At 42.2% G+C, this 17,445-nt stretch overlaps 1 protein-coding gene across 1 annotated transcript in view; it reads right to left on the reverse strand.

The window, feature by feature from the left end:
- Positions 1 to 17,445, reverse strand: part of INTS9 (integrator complex subunit 9) — a 221,256-nt gene that overhangs the window by 111,778 nt on the left and 92,033 nt on the right. The window contains exon 4 of the mRNA XM_030198704.1: positions 11,673 to 11,735. Within this exon, the coding sequence (XP_030054564.1) occupies positions 11,673 to 11,735 (63 nt within the window). The remainder of the gene's footprint in view (positions 1 to 11,672; positions 11,736 to 17,445) is intronic.

Here is a 17,445-nt window from a genome sequence, read left to right on the forward strand (position 1 = left end):
AATCATTTTTATTAGCAAATATATAAAAAGGAAATTACACAACAGCTGCTGAAGCAACAATATCATAAAGCAGAAAAAACCCTCACCATCCCTTCTCCGCCCGTACCATCAAGAACAAACAACCTGGGAGAACAACGAAAACAACCAGGATTAAACATGTCAAGAGAAAGTCTAATAATCATATATTTGGCAAATACCTACGAGCCCTTTGGGGCAAGGTTAACCAAAATTTCTCCCATACTGCTTGAAATTATCATCCCACACGATAAGAGAAATCTGAAACAGATAAAAGTTCCAAATGCATTTGTTGAATCATAAAAGCTCTCCACTGCTGTAGAGAAATGTTGGCATCACCCATCCAGTTCACCAAAATAGATTTTATAGCAAAGAAGACTGTCACAAAAAGCGTTTAAAGCTTGGTGTCAAAGGGACTGGTAAGGGAGAGCAATTAAATAGAACATGATAATGTAATATAGTAACATTGTAACATAGTAGATGACGGCAGAAAAAGACCTGCACTTTCCATCCAGTCTGCCCAACAAGATAAACTCATAATGTGCTACTTTTTGTGTATACCTTACCTTGATTTGTACCTGTCCTTTTCAGGGCACAGACCGTATAAGTCTGCCCAGCACTATCTCCGCCTCCCAACCACCAGCCCCGCCTCCCACCACCGGTTCTGGCACAGACCGTATAAGTCTGCCCAGCACCATCCTCGCCTCCCGCCACCGGCTCTGCCACCCAATCTCGGCTAAGCTCCTTAGGATCCATTCCTTTTACCACATATTCTGTGAGTTCCCATTCTGCGGAAGAAAATGTGTTAATGCCGCCATGGTCCACACTGAATAAATTGACAGCCCTGCGCTGCTCGACCAGACGTTGTGCCATTAAGTAGGTGACGTTCCAGCATGACTCCACATTCTGCAGAAGTTTGTGTGCTGGTATATCACAAGACTTTTGACAGCCAGCAAAAACTTTCTGGATGCCTGTTTGCTGTGCTTGAAATGTAAAAACAATCTTGCAGGCTTTCTTGATCAGAGATTCAACCAATGTTTCAGTGAACAATGCATTGTGAATAACTAACTGTAGTGTGTGTGCCACACAGCCAATGTCACAGATCTCGTCGATGCACAATACACAGATTATTTGCACCATGATCGTGACCTTTCCTCACAGTTCCCATTGTGTTACAGCTCCTTGCAGTTTTGAATTAAGGTACACATCATCATGATCCTCCTCAAGAACCACGGCACTTAAGATCATTTTATGCTTGGCTGGTCCATGGAGGAAGTGTCCCGTGAAGCAGAGCAGGTCTTTGTTAAATTTCTCCATACATTAGTCGTGAAGGACACCCAGTTTGCCTCCCCTAGCAGTTTCTTTACATGCTTAAAAATGGTATTGTAAGTTGCAGGCATGAGTGAAGTATGGCAACACTTCTGACTTTAGTTTGTAGTGCAGAGGACCTGCCGGATCAGAAAATTCAGTCGCTTAAATGCTTCACCTTCAACAATGGAGAATGGCAACATGTTGACAATAATGACATCCATAATTGATTTGTCATTACACTTTGCTTCTTCACTGTTATCAGCGAATGGTAGTTGATGGCCCAGCGTAGCTGCAAGAGTTGGCTGGATTAAAGCAGCAGGTACTGTGGGTTCATCTGCAACATCGAATCTGGCCTTCTTGCGTGCCACTTCAATGGAGTTTTCAGCAACCCATTTCAGAAGTGCTGTTGATTTCCTTGTGGCATTTAGCCAGGTGACATTTCAGTCCATGGACAGTTTGAAATCTAGGTTTGTTACTGCCTAGAGCCAACATGTTTTCACACTCCTTGCACAAGGCTTTTCCTGGCTCAGCAACTTTTCATAGAAATTCCAAATTAGATTTGTTGCCATTATATTCTGGATTTATTCACCAGTGTCACTCTAAGTAATCTGCCCAAGTCCAACAACTGCCCTGTAATGCCACGGAAAAGGTCCACCCTGACTCACAGACCCCATGACTTGCCTACAAAAAGGTTTGGCTTGGCCAGAACTTATGGCCCAATGTGGCCACTCTCTCATAGAGCATTTAGGACATTGTCCAGTAGTAGACAATCCTGAACGGCAAACATACAAAGGGAAAACTTATATAGTGTCTCCTAATGAAGCATATTTTGATGGTCCTTTCGAATGTGGAGGAGAAAAGTTTTCAACTGCTGTGCAGACACTGACACGTAAATCATTTGAACATTCTGCAGACACTTGAGCAAAGTCCACCTTCTCTGTAGTATCTTTCAATTAACTATGGTGGACAGTTAAAGGGACCTTCTGTTGAAAGCCCAAGTTTACGCTTACTGAAGGGTTCTTCCATCAGGTCCACCCAAGAGAGAGATTAGATATAATGGTGTAATTGTCTATATGCAAAATAATCAGTGGCTGATAATGCGAACTCCCTCTGCAAATCAACAAATGGCTTTATTTTCCCCTCTTCAGTTAACACATGTAGAAATGTAGAAACACGACTGCAGATAAAGGCCAAATGGCCCATCCAGTCTGCCCATCCTCAGTAACCACTAACTCTTCCTTTTCCTAAGGGATCCCACGTGCTTGTCCATGCTTTCTTAAATCCTGACACTGTCCTCGTCTCCACAACCTCCACCAGGAGGCCATTCCATGCTTCCACCACCCTGAGATATTTAAACTTCTCTATCATATCACCTGTCTCCCTCATCTCTTCCAGCATATTCATGTTGAGGTTCATATGCCTGTCCCTATATGTTTTATGTCCAAGACCGCTTACCAATTTTGTAGCTGCCCTCTGGACCAACTCAATATCTTTCTGTTGATGCGGTCTCCAGAATTGCACACAGTACTCTAAATGGGGCCTCACCAGAGACTTATACAAGGGCATTGTCACCTCCTTGTTCTTAATGGTCATGCCTTTCCTTATGCACCCAAGAATCCTTTTGGCTATGACTGTCACTTTTCTACCTGTTTGGAAACTTTAAGGTCAACAGACACAGTCACCCCCAAGTCCCGCTCTTCCTTTGTACACAGAAGCACTTCACTCCCTATATTGTACCATTCCCTCGGATTCTTGTAACCAAAGTGCATGACTTTGCATTTTTAAAAATTAAATCTTAGTTGCCAAATATCAGACCATTCCTCAAGCTTCGCTAGGTCATTCCTCATGTCATCCATACCTTACGGTGTGCCCACTCTGTTGCAGAGATTGGTATCAACCACAATAAGACAAACCTTACCATACAGCCCTTCCACAATATCACTCACAAAGATGTTAAAAGAGCCAGCCCTAGGACTGATCCCTGTGGTACTCCACCGATAACATCCCTATCTTCAGAGCAAGCTCCATTTACCAATACCCTCTGTCTCCTTCTGTTCAACCAATTTTTAACCCAATCAGTTTCTCAAGGTCCCTACCAAGGGTACTCAGTTTATTTATGACTCACCTGTGAGGAACCGTGTCAAAGGCTTTGCTGAAATCTAAGTACACCACATCTAGCACCCCTCCCACATCCAACTGTTTGGTCACCCAGTCAAAGAAATCAATCAGATTCGTCTGACACGACCGGTCTGTAGTAAAGCCATGCTGCCTCAGGTCCTACATTCCATTCAATTTGAGAAATCTCACACTCCTCCACTTTAGAAGTATTTCCATTAGTTTACTCACCACGGGGGTCAGACTGACAGGTCTGTAATTCCTAACCTCCTTCTTACTTCCACTCTTGTGCAGAGGGACCACATCTGCCCCTTCGTCAGTCCTCCAAGATCACTGTGGACTCTAAGGAAGCATTGAAGAAATCAGTCAGTGGAGCCACCAGAACTCCTTGAGCACCCTCGCATATATCCCATCAGGCCCCATCGCTTTGTCTACTTTTATTTTAGCTAGCTCCTCACAAACACAGTCCTCTGAGAATGGGTCTTGGTCTACCATACATCCATCCCCATTTGCATTTTTCTGTGGTCCTACCCCTGGCCTTTCATCCATGAACACAGAACAGAAATAGTTGTTCAGCAGTTCAGTTTATTCCTTATCAGCTTCCACATATTCCCTCCCCTCAGCTTTAAGCTTTATGGCACTTCCTCCTGTCATTTACATATCTGAAAAATGTCTTATCCCCCAATTTTACCATTTTAGCTGCCTTTAAAATAACTCTTTTCAGTCTTGTCCACTGCTGTTCTACTTCCTTCAGCTGTTCCCATCCTACTAACTCTTTCTTGAGAAATTCCCCCATCTCAACAAAGTTAGTTCTTTTGAAATCCAGGTCCTTCAATCTTGAATAAGCCCTTGCCTCTGTCTTAATATTGAACCACACCATTCGGTGATCACTAGATGCCAAATGGTACCCCCCACTGTGACAAAAACATTTGTAAGCACCAGGTTCAGAATAGCTCCATCCTGCATCTGTTCCATTATGCACTGCTGAAACAATTCTTCCTGTAGGGAATCCTAGATCCCTTTGCTTCTGGACGAACCCACAGCAGGGATGGCCCAATCGACATCCGGCATATTAAAATCACTTTCCCTTTCCTAGCTATCTTGTGGATGTCTTCAATTGAGTCTCTGTCCGTTTCTTCTGACTGTGAAGGTGACCTGTATATTACTCCAATGTAAATACATTTTCCTTTCCCTCTTTCCAGTTTAACCCACAGTGCTTCTTCCATACCCCATGTATCCTGCAGTTCTGTCACTTTAATATTATTCTTAACATATAATGCCACTCCTCCACCCTTTTTCCTACCCTGTCCTTTCTGAATAGAGTATAGGCAGGTATAGCTATATCCCAGTCATGGTTCTCCATGAACCACGTCTCCCGGACCGCCTCTACAAGTCTGCTTCTATCATTGTACCCTCTAGATCTAGAAGCTTGTTTCCCATACTATGGGCATTGGTATACAAGGCTCTCCAGATATTACTTTTTTTTTTCCCCTCTTCTGTAGGGGCATTCGATGTCCTACCTTCCTAAGGGTTATTTATGGCTTTAGGGCCTTTTTTATCCATCCCCAGCAATTTTAGTTTAAATCCCTCTTTAGTACTTTAACCAGCCTGTTACTGAAGACACTCCATCCCTTCCTTGATAGATGGACACCATCACTGCTCAGTAGTTCTTGGAAAGTCAGCCCATGGTCTAGGAAACCAAAGTGCTCACGTTGGCACCATCCACGCAGCTACATATTTAGCACCAGAATGCGAGATTCTCTCATTTGGCCTTTACCTTCAACCGGGAGGATCAATGAGACCACCACCTGTGCACCTAGGTGCTTCACCCTCTGACCCAAAACCATGAAGTCCCGTTTCATATGTTCAGTAGGATACCTGGCAGTATCATTTGTGCCAACATGGATGAGCAGCATAGGAAAGTGGTCAGTAGGCTTGATGAATCTAGACAATCTTTCCACGTCACAAATCTTGGCAATAGGCAGACAGCACACCTCCCTGGACAACATGTCTGGTCCACAGATAGGTGCCTCAGTACCCGTCACAAGTGAATCTCTAACCAGCACTACCTTTCATTTCTTATTGGTCACTTGTCCAGTGGTGTTGGGAGTTTTGATTGTTGTTTTCTCCTGTTTTTGAGATGTTTCTAGATCTTCTGCCTCCAGGGCTGAGAACAGATTCTTCAATTCAACAGGAGATGGAGTTGGAGGCTTGATCTTGCAGGATCTGGTGGCCTGAGCTCAAGGTCTTCTCTCCCTTTCCTGGAAGTTCCCAATGTTTCAATATGAATCTCTATGATGAATTTCTGGTTGTCACAGATGTTTCTTAGTCTTGCCACCTCCTCTCTTAGCTCTTGTACTTCTTTCATGAAAGATTCAATGTGCATACATTTATCACATGAAAACAGAATCTTGCCTTGGTTCAAGCATTCAGTCTGGACAAAGGCAGAAGCTGTAATGAGAGCTGCAACTTTAGGGGCTCGTTGTTTCTTTGCCATACTTCATGTGTAGGAGCTGTTGTATGAAATTATATGCCTATCTGATAAACTGTATGTTGGCTGCACAACCAGGAAGATCCAAAGTAATTTAATAGAACATCATAGTTGTTTACATAGTAGTAATTGAACTGTTCCTTCGTTACCTCATTTTGTTCAGGATGGCCATGCATTCAGATGTATAAGTTTGAGAACAATTCTGGGCATTTGAGCTGCAAGCCACTAGCAATAAAGAACTTAAGATTGCATTGAGTGGAATGCAATTACTTGAATTATTTACTGTTGTAGCACTTTTTTGTTCCTTAGAATTCTAGTATTGTTCGAGTGATTGCACTGTCAACTTCATATAAAATAATTTGTCAGTGTGATGAGGTCATCATACTTACGCTGCTTTCTCATTGCAGGATCCAGCAGTTATGTCACCATCTTGTCCATGGCTGTAAACTTGCTATAAAAACTTACAATGATGGCAACATAATGCGTGTCACTTTAATTATATAACAGGAACAGCAAAGTGCGCCAGATTTGGTCCCTGAAGAAGTCATTGTAATGGGGCACCTCATCAGACCTGTGCCTTGACTGAACTGCAATTTTCAACTATTGAGATAAATGTCCGTTTAGGCCTTTTTACCTGGTGGAGTGGCCTAATTCAGTGGTTCCGAAACCTGGTCCAGGAGGCACCCCAGCTAGTCAGGCCCCCAGGATACCCACAATGACCATTCATGAGAGAGACCTGCATGCACTGCCTCCACTGCATGCAAATCTCCCTCATGAATACTCACCGCGGATATATTGAAAACCCGGCTGTCTGGGGCACCTCCAGGTTCAGGCCTGGGAACCACTGGCCTAATGGTTAGTGCAGTGGGCTTTGATCCTGGCAACATGGGTTTGATTCCCAATGCAGCTCCTTGTGACCTTGAGCAAGTCACTAGAAGATACTTAATCCCCTTATGCTCCCATACAGAAAATATATTGGATCCGACTCCTGGCAGAAATGCTGGATTATTATAAATTGATAGTTAGGGAGTAGTTGTTGCAGAAAAATGGCATTTACATATCTATCTCCACACCTCCCTCCCCACATTCAAAAATTGGTAGGATTTAAACATCCCAGGTGGCACCCCGCATACTGTACGTAGTAAGATACTAAAGTGAAGTGTGGGGAACAGCCTGGTTTCAAGTGTGATTAAAGAAAGCTGCTGTATCGCAAAACTAGTCATTTATGTGGCACATCCCACATGCAATCGTTAGATATTTAAGATTAATAAGGCCTATGTCTCTATACTCTCTAGGAACCTATAGAATTTTTAATGGTAAGCGGGGCCTTTTACCTTGCCAAAAATATCTCTGTAAAATATTCCTCACTATCCTCTGGTCTCTCACCGTCAAGTAAAGTACTAACATTTGAAAAATGTATAACCAGTGGGGAGCAAGAATCATGTTAAATAAATGGATTCCCCCTAGAGGGTGCGAAGCCCATAGATGTAACCGCATTTGTAAATCGGCTATCAAGGATTTGACAAAATAAAGTGTACCTAAATCTTGAGGTAAATATATTCCAAGGTACCTTAACGCTTGACCTTTCCACTGTAAGGGAAAGGAGCCACTCCATGAGGTCCAAAGGTCCGAGGGGAATGAGAGTGCTCTAGATTTCACCAGATTAAGAACAAAACCCAATGTTTGTCCAAAATCCTCTATGATCCGTAACAAATGAGAGAGGGCTATCTATGGATCAGTAAGAAGTACCAACAGGTCACCTGTAAAAGCCAATGCCTTAATTTCAGTCTCTAACATGGATAGTCCCAGTATTAAGGGATCTCCATTTAGAACCTAATAAATACAAGAGGGGGGACAGAAGGCATTCCTGCTGAGTGCCTCTATAAAACTGGAAAGAAGGAGTGCATTCCCCATTGACTAAAATTTGTGCCATAGGCCGAGTATATAAGGTGTGGATAGCTTGTAGAAACCACTCACTTAGCTCACCTTCTGCAAGACTGCGAACAGATGAGGCCAAAAAACCTTGTTGAAGGCCTTCTCAGCATCTAAGCTTACAATCAAGAGGGGGATATCATGTACCTTTCTACAACTTAAGGCCAGCAAGATTTATGTACATTAAGAACAGATTGTTTATCTTTAACAAAGCCAACTTGTTCTGGGCCAATCAAGGTGGGCATGTACGAAGCTAATCCATTGGCTAAAATTTTGGGTGGATTTTGATATCCACATTTATAAGTGAAATTGATCAATGAGAATCTGTCTTGTCCCTGGGTTTGCTAGGTTTAGGTAATAACACAACCAAGGCGGTATCATGCAAGGGAAAGCAGCCCCCCTCCATTACGGTGGTATAATAAGATAATAGAGTGCCCACCAGTGGCACTCGCAAGATCTTATAAAATTCCCCCATAGAGCCGTGAGAGTTCAATGTTTTGATCAGAGTCTGGATTTCTTTAGCCTGTAAGGGTTGGTTCAGTGTTTTTCTAAATTAACAATGCTAGCTGCTAATATTTTGTTATGTAGGCTGGTATACATGATGACATTGCCCCGCAGCACTGCTTTAGCCATATTCCAAAATAAAATAGGCTGATCTACTTGCTGCCTGTTAGTTGTTAAAAAGTTGCTCCACCTATCATTCAAGTAGGTAATAAAGTCAGGATAGGAGGCCAAATAAAAGGGGAAACGCTACCCAGGGACAGGACAGTAATGACTAGGTGCCTCAACAGCAACCCATACCAGAGCATGGTCTGATATCTCCCCAGGGCAATGTCTGTAGAATAAATGTATGAAACTGTGGATTGACTCAACAGGATATGATCAAGTCTAGACATGGAACCATGGGACCTGGAGAGGTGAGTCTAGCCACGCTTGGTAGGGTGCAGAAATCAAACACCAAAGAAAAATTCACCAACGTTCCATCTAAGGGTGACCTCCGCACCCCCCTCACCCCCATGGAGCTCCCACACAAACTAAAATGCTATCACCAAATTTAGATCTCCAGCCACCACTAAATCAAAAGAGCGGAGTGTTAGTAGGTGTTTCAAAGGGGAGGAGTATAAGGTACAGACATACAGCATAAGTCTGTACACCACTAACAAATAAAACTCTCTGCTTTGCACCCACATCTTAAAGCATAAATATCACCTGTCCTTATCTTTAAATACCAGATGTGACCGGTAATTCAATGTTTTGGGAAATAATACTGCCACTCCTCCAGGGTGTCTTCCTGAAGATGAGTAAAATACATCTCCTACTCAGTATTGCCTAAGCTTCTGATACTCTGTGTCTGTGAGGCATATTTCTTGTAAGCAAGTGATATCAATTGAGCGTCTGCAGACCATTCAAAATTTTTGTTCACTTGATAGGAGATGTAAAAACCCCCACATTCCAAGAAGATATTTTACAAGTATCAGGTTCATCTACTGGGGAAACTGGGGAAACATAACACAAGAAGTACTGTACAGCAGTGCTATTGGAGTGCCCAGCCCCTATTCCCAATAGCCTGAACACCATTAAGTATATGCCAATACAAAAGACTAAGTATAAAACAAAAATGTCTCCCAGCATGTAGTACATAAGAAAATAAACAAACCAAACCTACCCACATCCCACCCAACCCTACCCTCCCCCTTATCCCCAATCCCACCCCATCAAAGACAGTCACAAGCCACAGGATACAGCAGACGCTGTTTGCATGCTGAAGTTACTTCTTAATGCAGAGAGGACCCCCCGCCCCATCACATTAATCTTGACTAGAGATAAGTGAAGCACAGATGTAAATTCCAACCATTAAATGATAAACCCTTTAAAGGTGATAACATGGAGAAAAGTTATAAGTAAAGTCATGCGACAACAAACCAGTGTTCTGCAGCTTGAGGGAGCTCCTCAAGTAGGGGTAGGTGGAGAAATATCAGCTGCGTTCAATCGCCTTGTCTGGGATAAAATTTACCAGAATTAAAAATCTTAAACACAGCTAGAAGCATGAATTTCACTTTTTCCACAAGTGTTGCATAAACTGGGGAAAATCAGCAGCATTGCTCTGGAATGCCACCAAGAAATCCTGAAAGGTCCGGATCTGTTCTCCTTGAAACGCAGGATTCTCTCTTTTCTCTATAGTAAGCTAATACTGCCTGTAGATGTTGAAAATGGTGAAATTTCACCACTACTATGGGGTCCTTGTGAATCCCTCCTTGCGACGCCACACTCGGTGTGCATAGTCTAGATGGATGGGCCCCAGGCCAACACATGGCAATACTTCTCTGTTCAGCCAAGTTTCTTGCAAGTGCAACAACTGAGAGTCCGGGACAGACTCAGGAATCTCCAAGAATTGAAGATTCTCTCTGTAGGATCTGTTTTCAAGTTCTTCTAGCTTGACACACTGCTGACGCAATTGAATTTGAAGTGCAGAAATATCTGCCACCATAGTTCTTAGATCATCTTCCATTGCTGACACCCATTTTTCTAGATCAGTGCAGTGAGTAACATGAACAAGAGCGATTGTATATGCTGCACCTGAGCTGAAAGCTGTTCCCATTTAGGCTCAAAGGCTGTCGCCACCGCTTCTGTAAGCTCCAACAAAGTGATGGGTGTAAACTGGGAAACTGCTGTCCCAGCAGGGTCCGCCATCTTGTCACGGAGTTCTGTTTGTCTCTTTCTTTTTTGTTATTTTTAGAGGACATTGGATCCCTGATTTTCCTCAAAAATTTGTCCATTCGATGAGAAAAGTTTAAGGAGAAAAGCTAGAGCTTCAAAGTCTGTGATTTCACTGTTGAGGTTGACACTTGAGTGGGGGACCCTTGGAGCAGGAAGAACCCATGTCTACTCCTGCTCACTGCATCACGTGACCTCCGTATATTCACTTTATATAGTTGAGATGGGATGACCTGGTATTTTTGGACTTTCTTTAACTTGCTGACTATGGATTTTTATTGTTGGATTATTTTCTTTATATATAGTTTGTTTTTTTTCCTTTTACGTGGGTTTTTATGAGTGTATTTTGTACCTCACTCTGGATAACAGCAGGTTATAAATAATAAAATCTAATCTAAATCTAATCTAATTCAGACATAGATGCTGTTTGATAGAAAATAATGATTGTCAGGCTTATCAAAGCTGGAAGTATGCAGAGGAATAAAGCAAGTAGGTTGTCCAGTATATACCAGGTCACCAGTCTGAGGCCTGTAATGGCCAAATTCTGCCTTCTTGCATGGACGGATTCATTACAGTTCCTGGTACTCGGATTCCAGAGAAGGGAATATGAAAAGTAAATTCTTAAGCCAGGTATGATAATTGTATGATAACATTCATTTGCTATCACCAAAACCCCCCGTCCCCCCCCCCCAAAAAAAAACTCTAAACATTTGTGACCCACTGAGCAAAGATATCAAAAGTGGGGATGTGACTTAATACAAGAAAATAGAGGGATATCAACTGCATAATCCTGGAAAATTTCAGACTAATTACATCTTTAAAAAATGAGAAATTGTTTATCAATAAAAAGTAATTAATCCCAGAAATCACACACCCCACAGTAGGAACTTGCATTTTTAGGCTGAAGAACATGAAAAACATCATTGTGAAAAAATTGCATAGTCACATTCTACTGACCCTATAGTACACAAAACTTACAAAAATGAAAACGTTACCCCTCCAAACTTTTATAGCCTTTATCTCTGTTGTGTGTAACCCCAGTTTAGGTATCTTTTTATTCAGTGGGTCACATTTACTTTCTCCTGAAACTTACTTCAGGTAAACAATATTCAGGTACAGAGTCCACAAACACACGACCAGCACATTCCTTCAGCTCCTGAAATAAAAAGATAAAAAGCAGGTTATCATGGGCTCCTTCTTTTTTCCCATCAAATTAATTTGTATTTATTATGAAAAATTATCATAATAGCATAAAATTATAATAAAAAATCTCTTAAATTAGCTAAAGCTTTCCTATTATAAATCATTTTTATTGGTTCTTTAAACATTCTTCCCCTTATTCAATGCTTTTTTTCTAGGAAAAAAAGGTGCAGGTACTCATACAGGGTCAACCATAGGGAGTAGGCTGTGCCCCCATAGTAGCCATGACCACACTCCTGTTATTGGGAAAACAGAGGAAGCATGATTCTCTACACAGAAACTACATATCAGCAGAATAGCTCACCTTGGTCACTTATACACAGAACATCGATACAGCCTCATCATACAGAAAGGCGCTTATTTACCAAGCAGATAAATGTCTCAAAATGCCCCAAAAAGCATCCATCTGCCCAAAACATCTAAACTACGACTCAGGAACAGCAGAATTCGGACATCCTACAATGCAGTGAATACTGCATTTGGGAACTGGAAGTGAGAAGCAGCAGTGGTTCAGCACTGTGTTTCCCAGAGACATCATTTGAAATGTTGGATTATCGATCCGTTGGAATTTCCCTCCCGGGGTGGTGATTTCAAACTAGAAGACACCTCCAAAACAAAAGGGAATTGAGAATCATCCACCAAAGTGCTATTGGTGTAAAGTGTTACTGATTTAAAAAGGACAGCTTTTTGGAAGAATGTTTGGTTTTTTTCCCCAATATATTTGGATGGGACATTGATTTATATGGAGGTTTGGTTTTTTTTATGACCGATGATGGAGGTAGTGTATTGAAGACATCAGACTTATAATAGACCACTTCTTCACTGAGGTCTTTTTCTCCAAATATAAAATTCTTTTGTTATATTTTTGGTGTATTTTTCTCATTTACTTAATATATTACAGATTAGTTTTTTTTGTTGTTATTTTAATTTTTCCTTTCCTATACCCACTAGATTTTGTTAATGTAAGGTAATGCACCATAGCTGATTTTGCAATGCTCAGTATCAGCACTCTGACATAGTTAAGATGACAAGAAATTGCTTCAAGAATCCTTCTGTTCAACTCCTCCTTGAATACTGATGAGGCCAAAGCTGAAGCAGTCTCAGTAGAGAGGACTGATCATCCCTGGCCAACAAGAGGTATATATCGTTAACATGAACCCTATATATTCTTGAATATCTGAATTTGCCAAACACAGATTAAACAGGTTTATGTGTATAAATAAGACTGGTTTATATTTGTCCAGCTAAGAACTATACATTTCAACACTTAAGCTGCAAAGTGTGAAAATAAACAGCTGATGACGCATAAAGTGACCCTGTAAATGAAAGAAAGCAACAGCATTTCATGTTTACAAAAATAAACATGAATCTAATTAAAATACATCTGCCTTAGAAACAGGTAATGAGCAATTATCAATGTAGTCCCATAGTAAGAGGATAAAAACCCTGTACATTTTCCTAGAAACACAACATTTAAAGTTACATTAGTGAAGATGATAAACAAATAAGTGCTTGAGGCTGGAAAGAGACAGAGACAAACAGATATTCTGGACAGCTAATGAATAATAGGTAGGGCAGGAAGTTGGACAACGTCAAACTGAGTAATAATGGGCATATAATAAGGCATCTGGGGCAAAGCCAGTTCTGAGGTGCAGAATGCATAATCAACTTCGTTATATTGTGCACAGCCTTCATTATCCCTTTCCAACATGCAAAGTAACCTAAAGGAAAAGGTAAAGAAAATGCACTAGGTGCAACATTCTAGAGTGGCTTAACAGGGTTCTTAGCCTTGTTAGGACTGAAAAATTCTCTTCAAGGAATCATCACAAGAAATGCTCGAGACATCCCCTCAGCCACTAAATGATACCAAGAGGATGGATCAGCCTCAGTCTTCCTGAGTGGATTCTGGGCTGGTCTAGTAGGACTCAAAGAAAAGAAATTGGTAGGTAAGAACAAATTTAACCTTCATCATCATTCTGCTAGATCAGTCCTGATGAGTGGGACGCACCAAAGATTTAGGGACCCTGGGTGGGAGGAAGATCAGGCCTTGAGACACACTTACACTGCACTGTGATCTCCTCTTCAATCTACATTTCCCCTACAGGATGCTCAGTCACAAGGCCACCGAGGGGGGGGGGCAAGGGGGGACAAAATTCCCCGGGCCTCCAAGGGGGGCCCGGCGCCACAGTCCCACCCGCCCTCCGTTGTCGACCGTCTGCCACCGGGCCGGACCCCCTGCATTGAAATCACAGTGCCTCTCACCTCAGGGCTGGACACAGGGAGGGAAGGAGGCCCGAAGGGAGGCGATCTGCTGCCTGCAGCGCTTTCATACGGAGGTGAGAGGCGCTGTCATTTCAATACAGGGGGCCCGGCCCAGTGGCGGACGGAGGGGGGTGGCCTTGCCCCGGGCCCGGCCTCTCGGCGGCCCTGCTCAGTCATGTGATGACACTTAAAAAGGCAAACTGCCCAGTCACACACACTACCATGGAGTACAGCCTAGCATTGCCAAACTCTTTGAATGAACCTAGACAGACACCTTGTTTATTTGGTAATTACTATAACGCCTATCAGTGTTGCCACTATAAAGCAGTTTACAGATTAAAACATAGTGAGAAAAGAGCTCCAATTAAATTGATAGGATAGAGGAAACAATAGGGATAAAACAGAATAATTCAAGAAATAGGAGAGAAAATCCATGGCAGACACGTGGTTATCCTCAAGACCCAACACTAAATATTTATTCTTTGTTGAATACTACCATAAAGTAGTGTGTCCTGAAACCCATCTTAAAATTTGTAAAAGAAACTTTGGCCCTAAGCGCTAAGGGTAAAGAATTTCATAAAGCCAGTGCTAAGTAAAAGAAAGTCATGAATCTAGTAGAGTCTAGCTAGATATGCCTTGAATAATGGCGGCAAAGTGAGTAGTAGTTCAGATGAGGAGTGAAGATAGCGGGCTGGATGGTATAGAACCAGAAGTGAGGCCAAGTATAGTGAAGAACCTGCGTTACAGGCAAGAATCTTATGCTTAAAATGATATTGAATTGGAAGCCAATTATATTCTCTCTGCCTCCAGGCTAACACAATTGGCATTGCTCTGCTTCTGTGCTGCTGGGCTCTATGCATGCATCCATGTATAACCTGAGCACTGAGAAGGAAATAGACAAGTCCTATGTAACCACACAGCTAGGATCCCAAGAACATCTTCTAATTATTGAAAAATAACCCATATCCCCCACGAAGGGCAAGAGGAGCAGGACTGGATGCAATGCTACTGAAAATACCCAGACACTAAGTGCAGGGTCCTATGGAGGAGGACTCTAAACACCGAGGAGATTAAACTGAACAAACTGATGCCCAAAATACTACCTTAAGAAGAATGTAAAGAGTACAGACTTCACCAATCAAGGGGAATTCCTACCAGTGCCAGTAAAACAAGGCTGAGGGCTTACCATGGAACAATAGAACAGTGGTAGAACCCTACGAAGGACTTGAGCAATATCCAAGCGGAGCTCTCCCCTAATTATCCCCTGCAACCAATGAATAGATAGACATATATAGGAGGAAACACAGGCTAGGTTTTGAGTAAGCTTTTCCTGCTAGTGATCCACTAACTGGAACATCTACTCACAAGGTCCAGAGCCCTTGACAAACTGATTGACCAGGCCACAGAATCAAACTTAACTCCGTTGTAAAAAGGAAATAGATACTGCCAAAAATTTAGAGACTTAAAAAGGCTCAGGCCAAGGTCTAAGGGCCTTAAGACCCTCAAAAGTAAAAAAACAAAAACAAAAATACAACAACAACAATCGGGCCAGTCACAGACCCTCCCTCATGTACAACTGACCTAGAAATATTGTAGAGTTCCCAGGAGCCCAGCTGGACCCACATCATATGACTGGAAATGTATCTTTTCCTTCAACTGAAAATTCAGCTACTGGACTTTCTTCAGCAACCCAACAGCTGGCAACTGGGACCCTTTACCTGATATGAGACTAAGCCAGAAGAGACACAAATGAATCTGAACTCAAAGAAAAACCTACCAGTCCTTTGGCCTGGAGCCTAGAGCTTACCAAAGGATCTTGCATATGTAAGATGTGGCAACAAGCGAACTGAGTTCTGGGAGTGAAGTCTTGACCCTATGTCCAACACTACAAAAACACGAACCTTTAAGGCCTCTTATGAGTCAGGAGGATTCCCCTATGCTATCTAACCTAAACTGACCTTCAGGAAACAGAAAAGGTGTTCCCACCTGCTGAGTCCTTGCTGCTGCTTAACATTCCCATGTGGATTCTGCTACTACTACTTAGCATTTCTATAGCGCTGCCAGGGTTACGCAGCGCTGTACAAGTTTAAACATGGGGAAGGACAGTCCCTGCTCAAGAGAGCTTACAATCTCCAACTTAATGTTTAAACTGGAGTCCGAAGGTGTCAAAATGGGATATATGCCACTGAAAGTGGAAACATCTGGAGGTAATTCTTAGAGATAGAGTCCCTTAGAACCATCTGAGAAAAGGGCTGTCAGTCTACCTCAAAACCTCAAAATCTAAGAGACCAAGCTCCGTTGACCCAAACCCTTGTGGTCCCAAACCAGCCTAACACCGTCCCCTAAGCTTACAGTGAGGCAATGGGAAAAAAATCCAGGGTAAAGTCAAACAGGCACTGAGAAAATTCCAAGGACTCCAAGGGGAGAATTCGATAAATGGTGCTCTCTTTATGGAAAGCCCTTTACAGAATACTAGCATAGCGCAGATTTTGCACCTAACTTTGGGCATGGCACTTACACTTACTAAAACCTAGTGTAAGTGTTGGTGTACAACTAATGGCAATTGGGCATGTACATGTACCTATTCTATAACCCCTCGCCTAATTTCTAGGTTTAACCCTGACCCACCCATGCCCCTTCCATGGCCAGACCTCCTTTTGAGTTGCACACTATAAAATGTAGGCACGCATTTTATAGAAAAAAAGCACAGAGCAGAACCAAATGACTGCCAATTAATACCAACTACTGATTGCTAACAGATCATTAACTAATTAGTTTACTCACAGATCTGGGATCTGTGCACAAATTTAAGCACCCAACTTTGGGCAACCTATATGGAATTGGGGTTGGGGGGGGGGGGAATAAAAAGCATGGCCAGAACCCAGGCACACAGCTGGATTCTTTATTTTTTTTAATTTTTGGATTCTTAGGGGTCCTTCTACTAAGGTGCGCTAATGGATTTAGCACGTGCTAATGATTAGTGTGCACTAAATAGGAAGCCCATTATATTCTTATGGTGTCTTATCATTTAGCATGCACTAAATCTGTTAGCACAGCTTAGTAAAAGGATCCCTTAATTATTAACATGAAGGTCCCATGCTTTTTCTGTTTGTTATTGAACCAAGTTCGGAGTAAGGAACACCGCTGGACTCGGATAACATTTAATTTGGGTGGCTATCAGGGAGGAAAGGGGGGGGGGGAGACTGTGGAGAGTTTGAGCCTGCAAATAGGTGGGAAAATGTGGGATACAAATGCAATAAATAATAATAATAATAATAAAAAACATTACGACACCTGGTTATAACTTGTATGTTTCTTATCACTTGTTTTAAGCATATTGTTTTTCAATGAATATACAAAAAATGGCCAAAATAAAGGAAGCTTGCCCTAAGAATGCGTTAGCA

This window comes from Microcaecilia unicolor, chromosome 3, assembly GCF_901765095.1.
Source record: "Microcaecilia unicolor chromosome 3, aMicUni1.1, whole genome shotgun sequence".
Classification (NCBI taxonomy): Eukaryota; Metazoa; Chordata; class Amphibia; order Gymnophiona; family Siphonopidae; genus Microcaecilia; species Microcaecilia unicolor.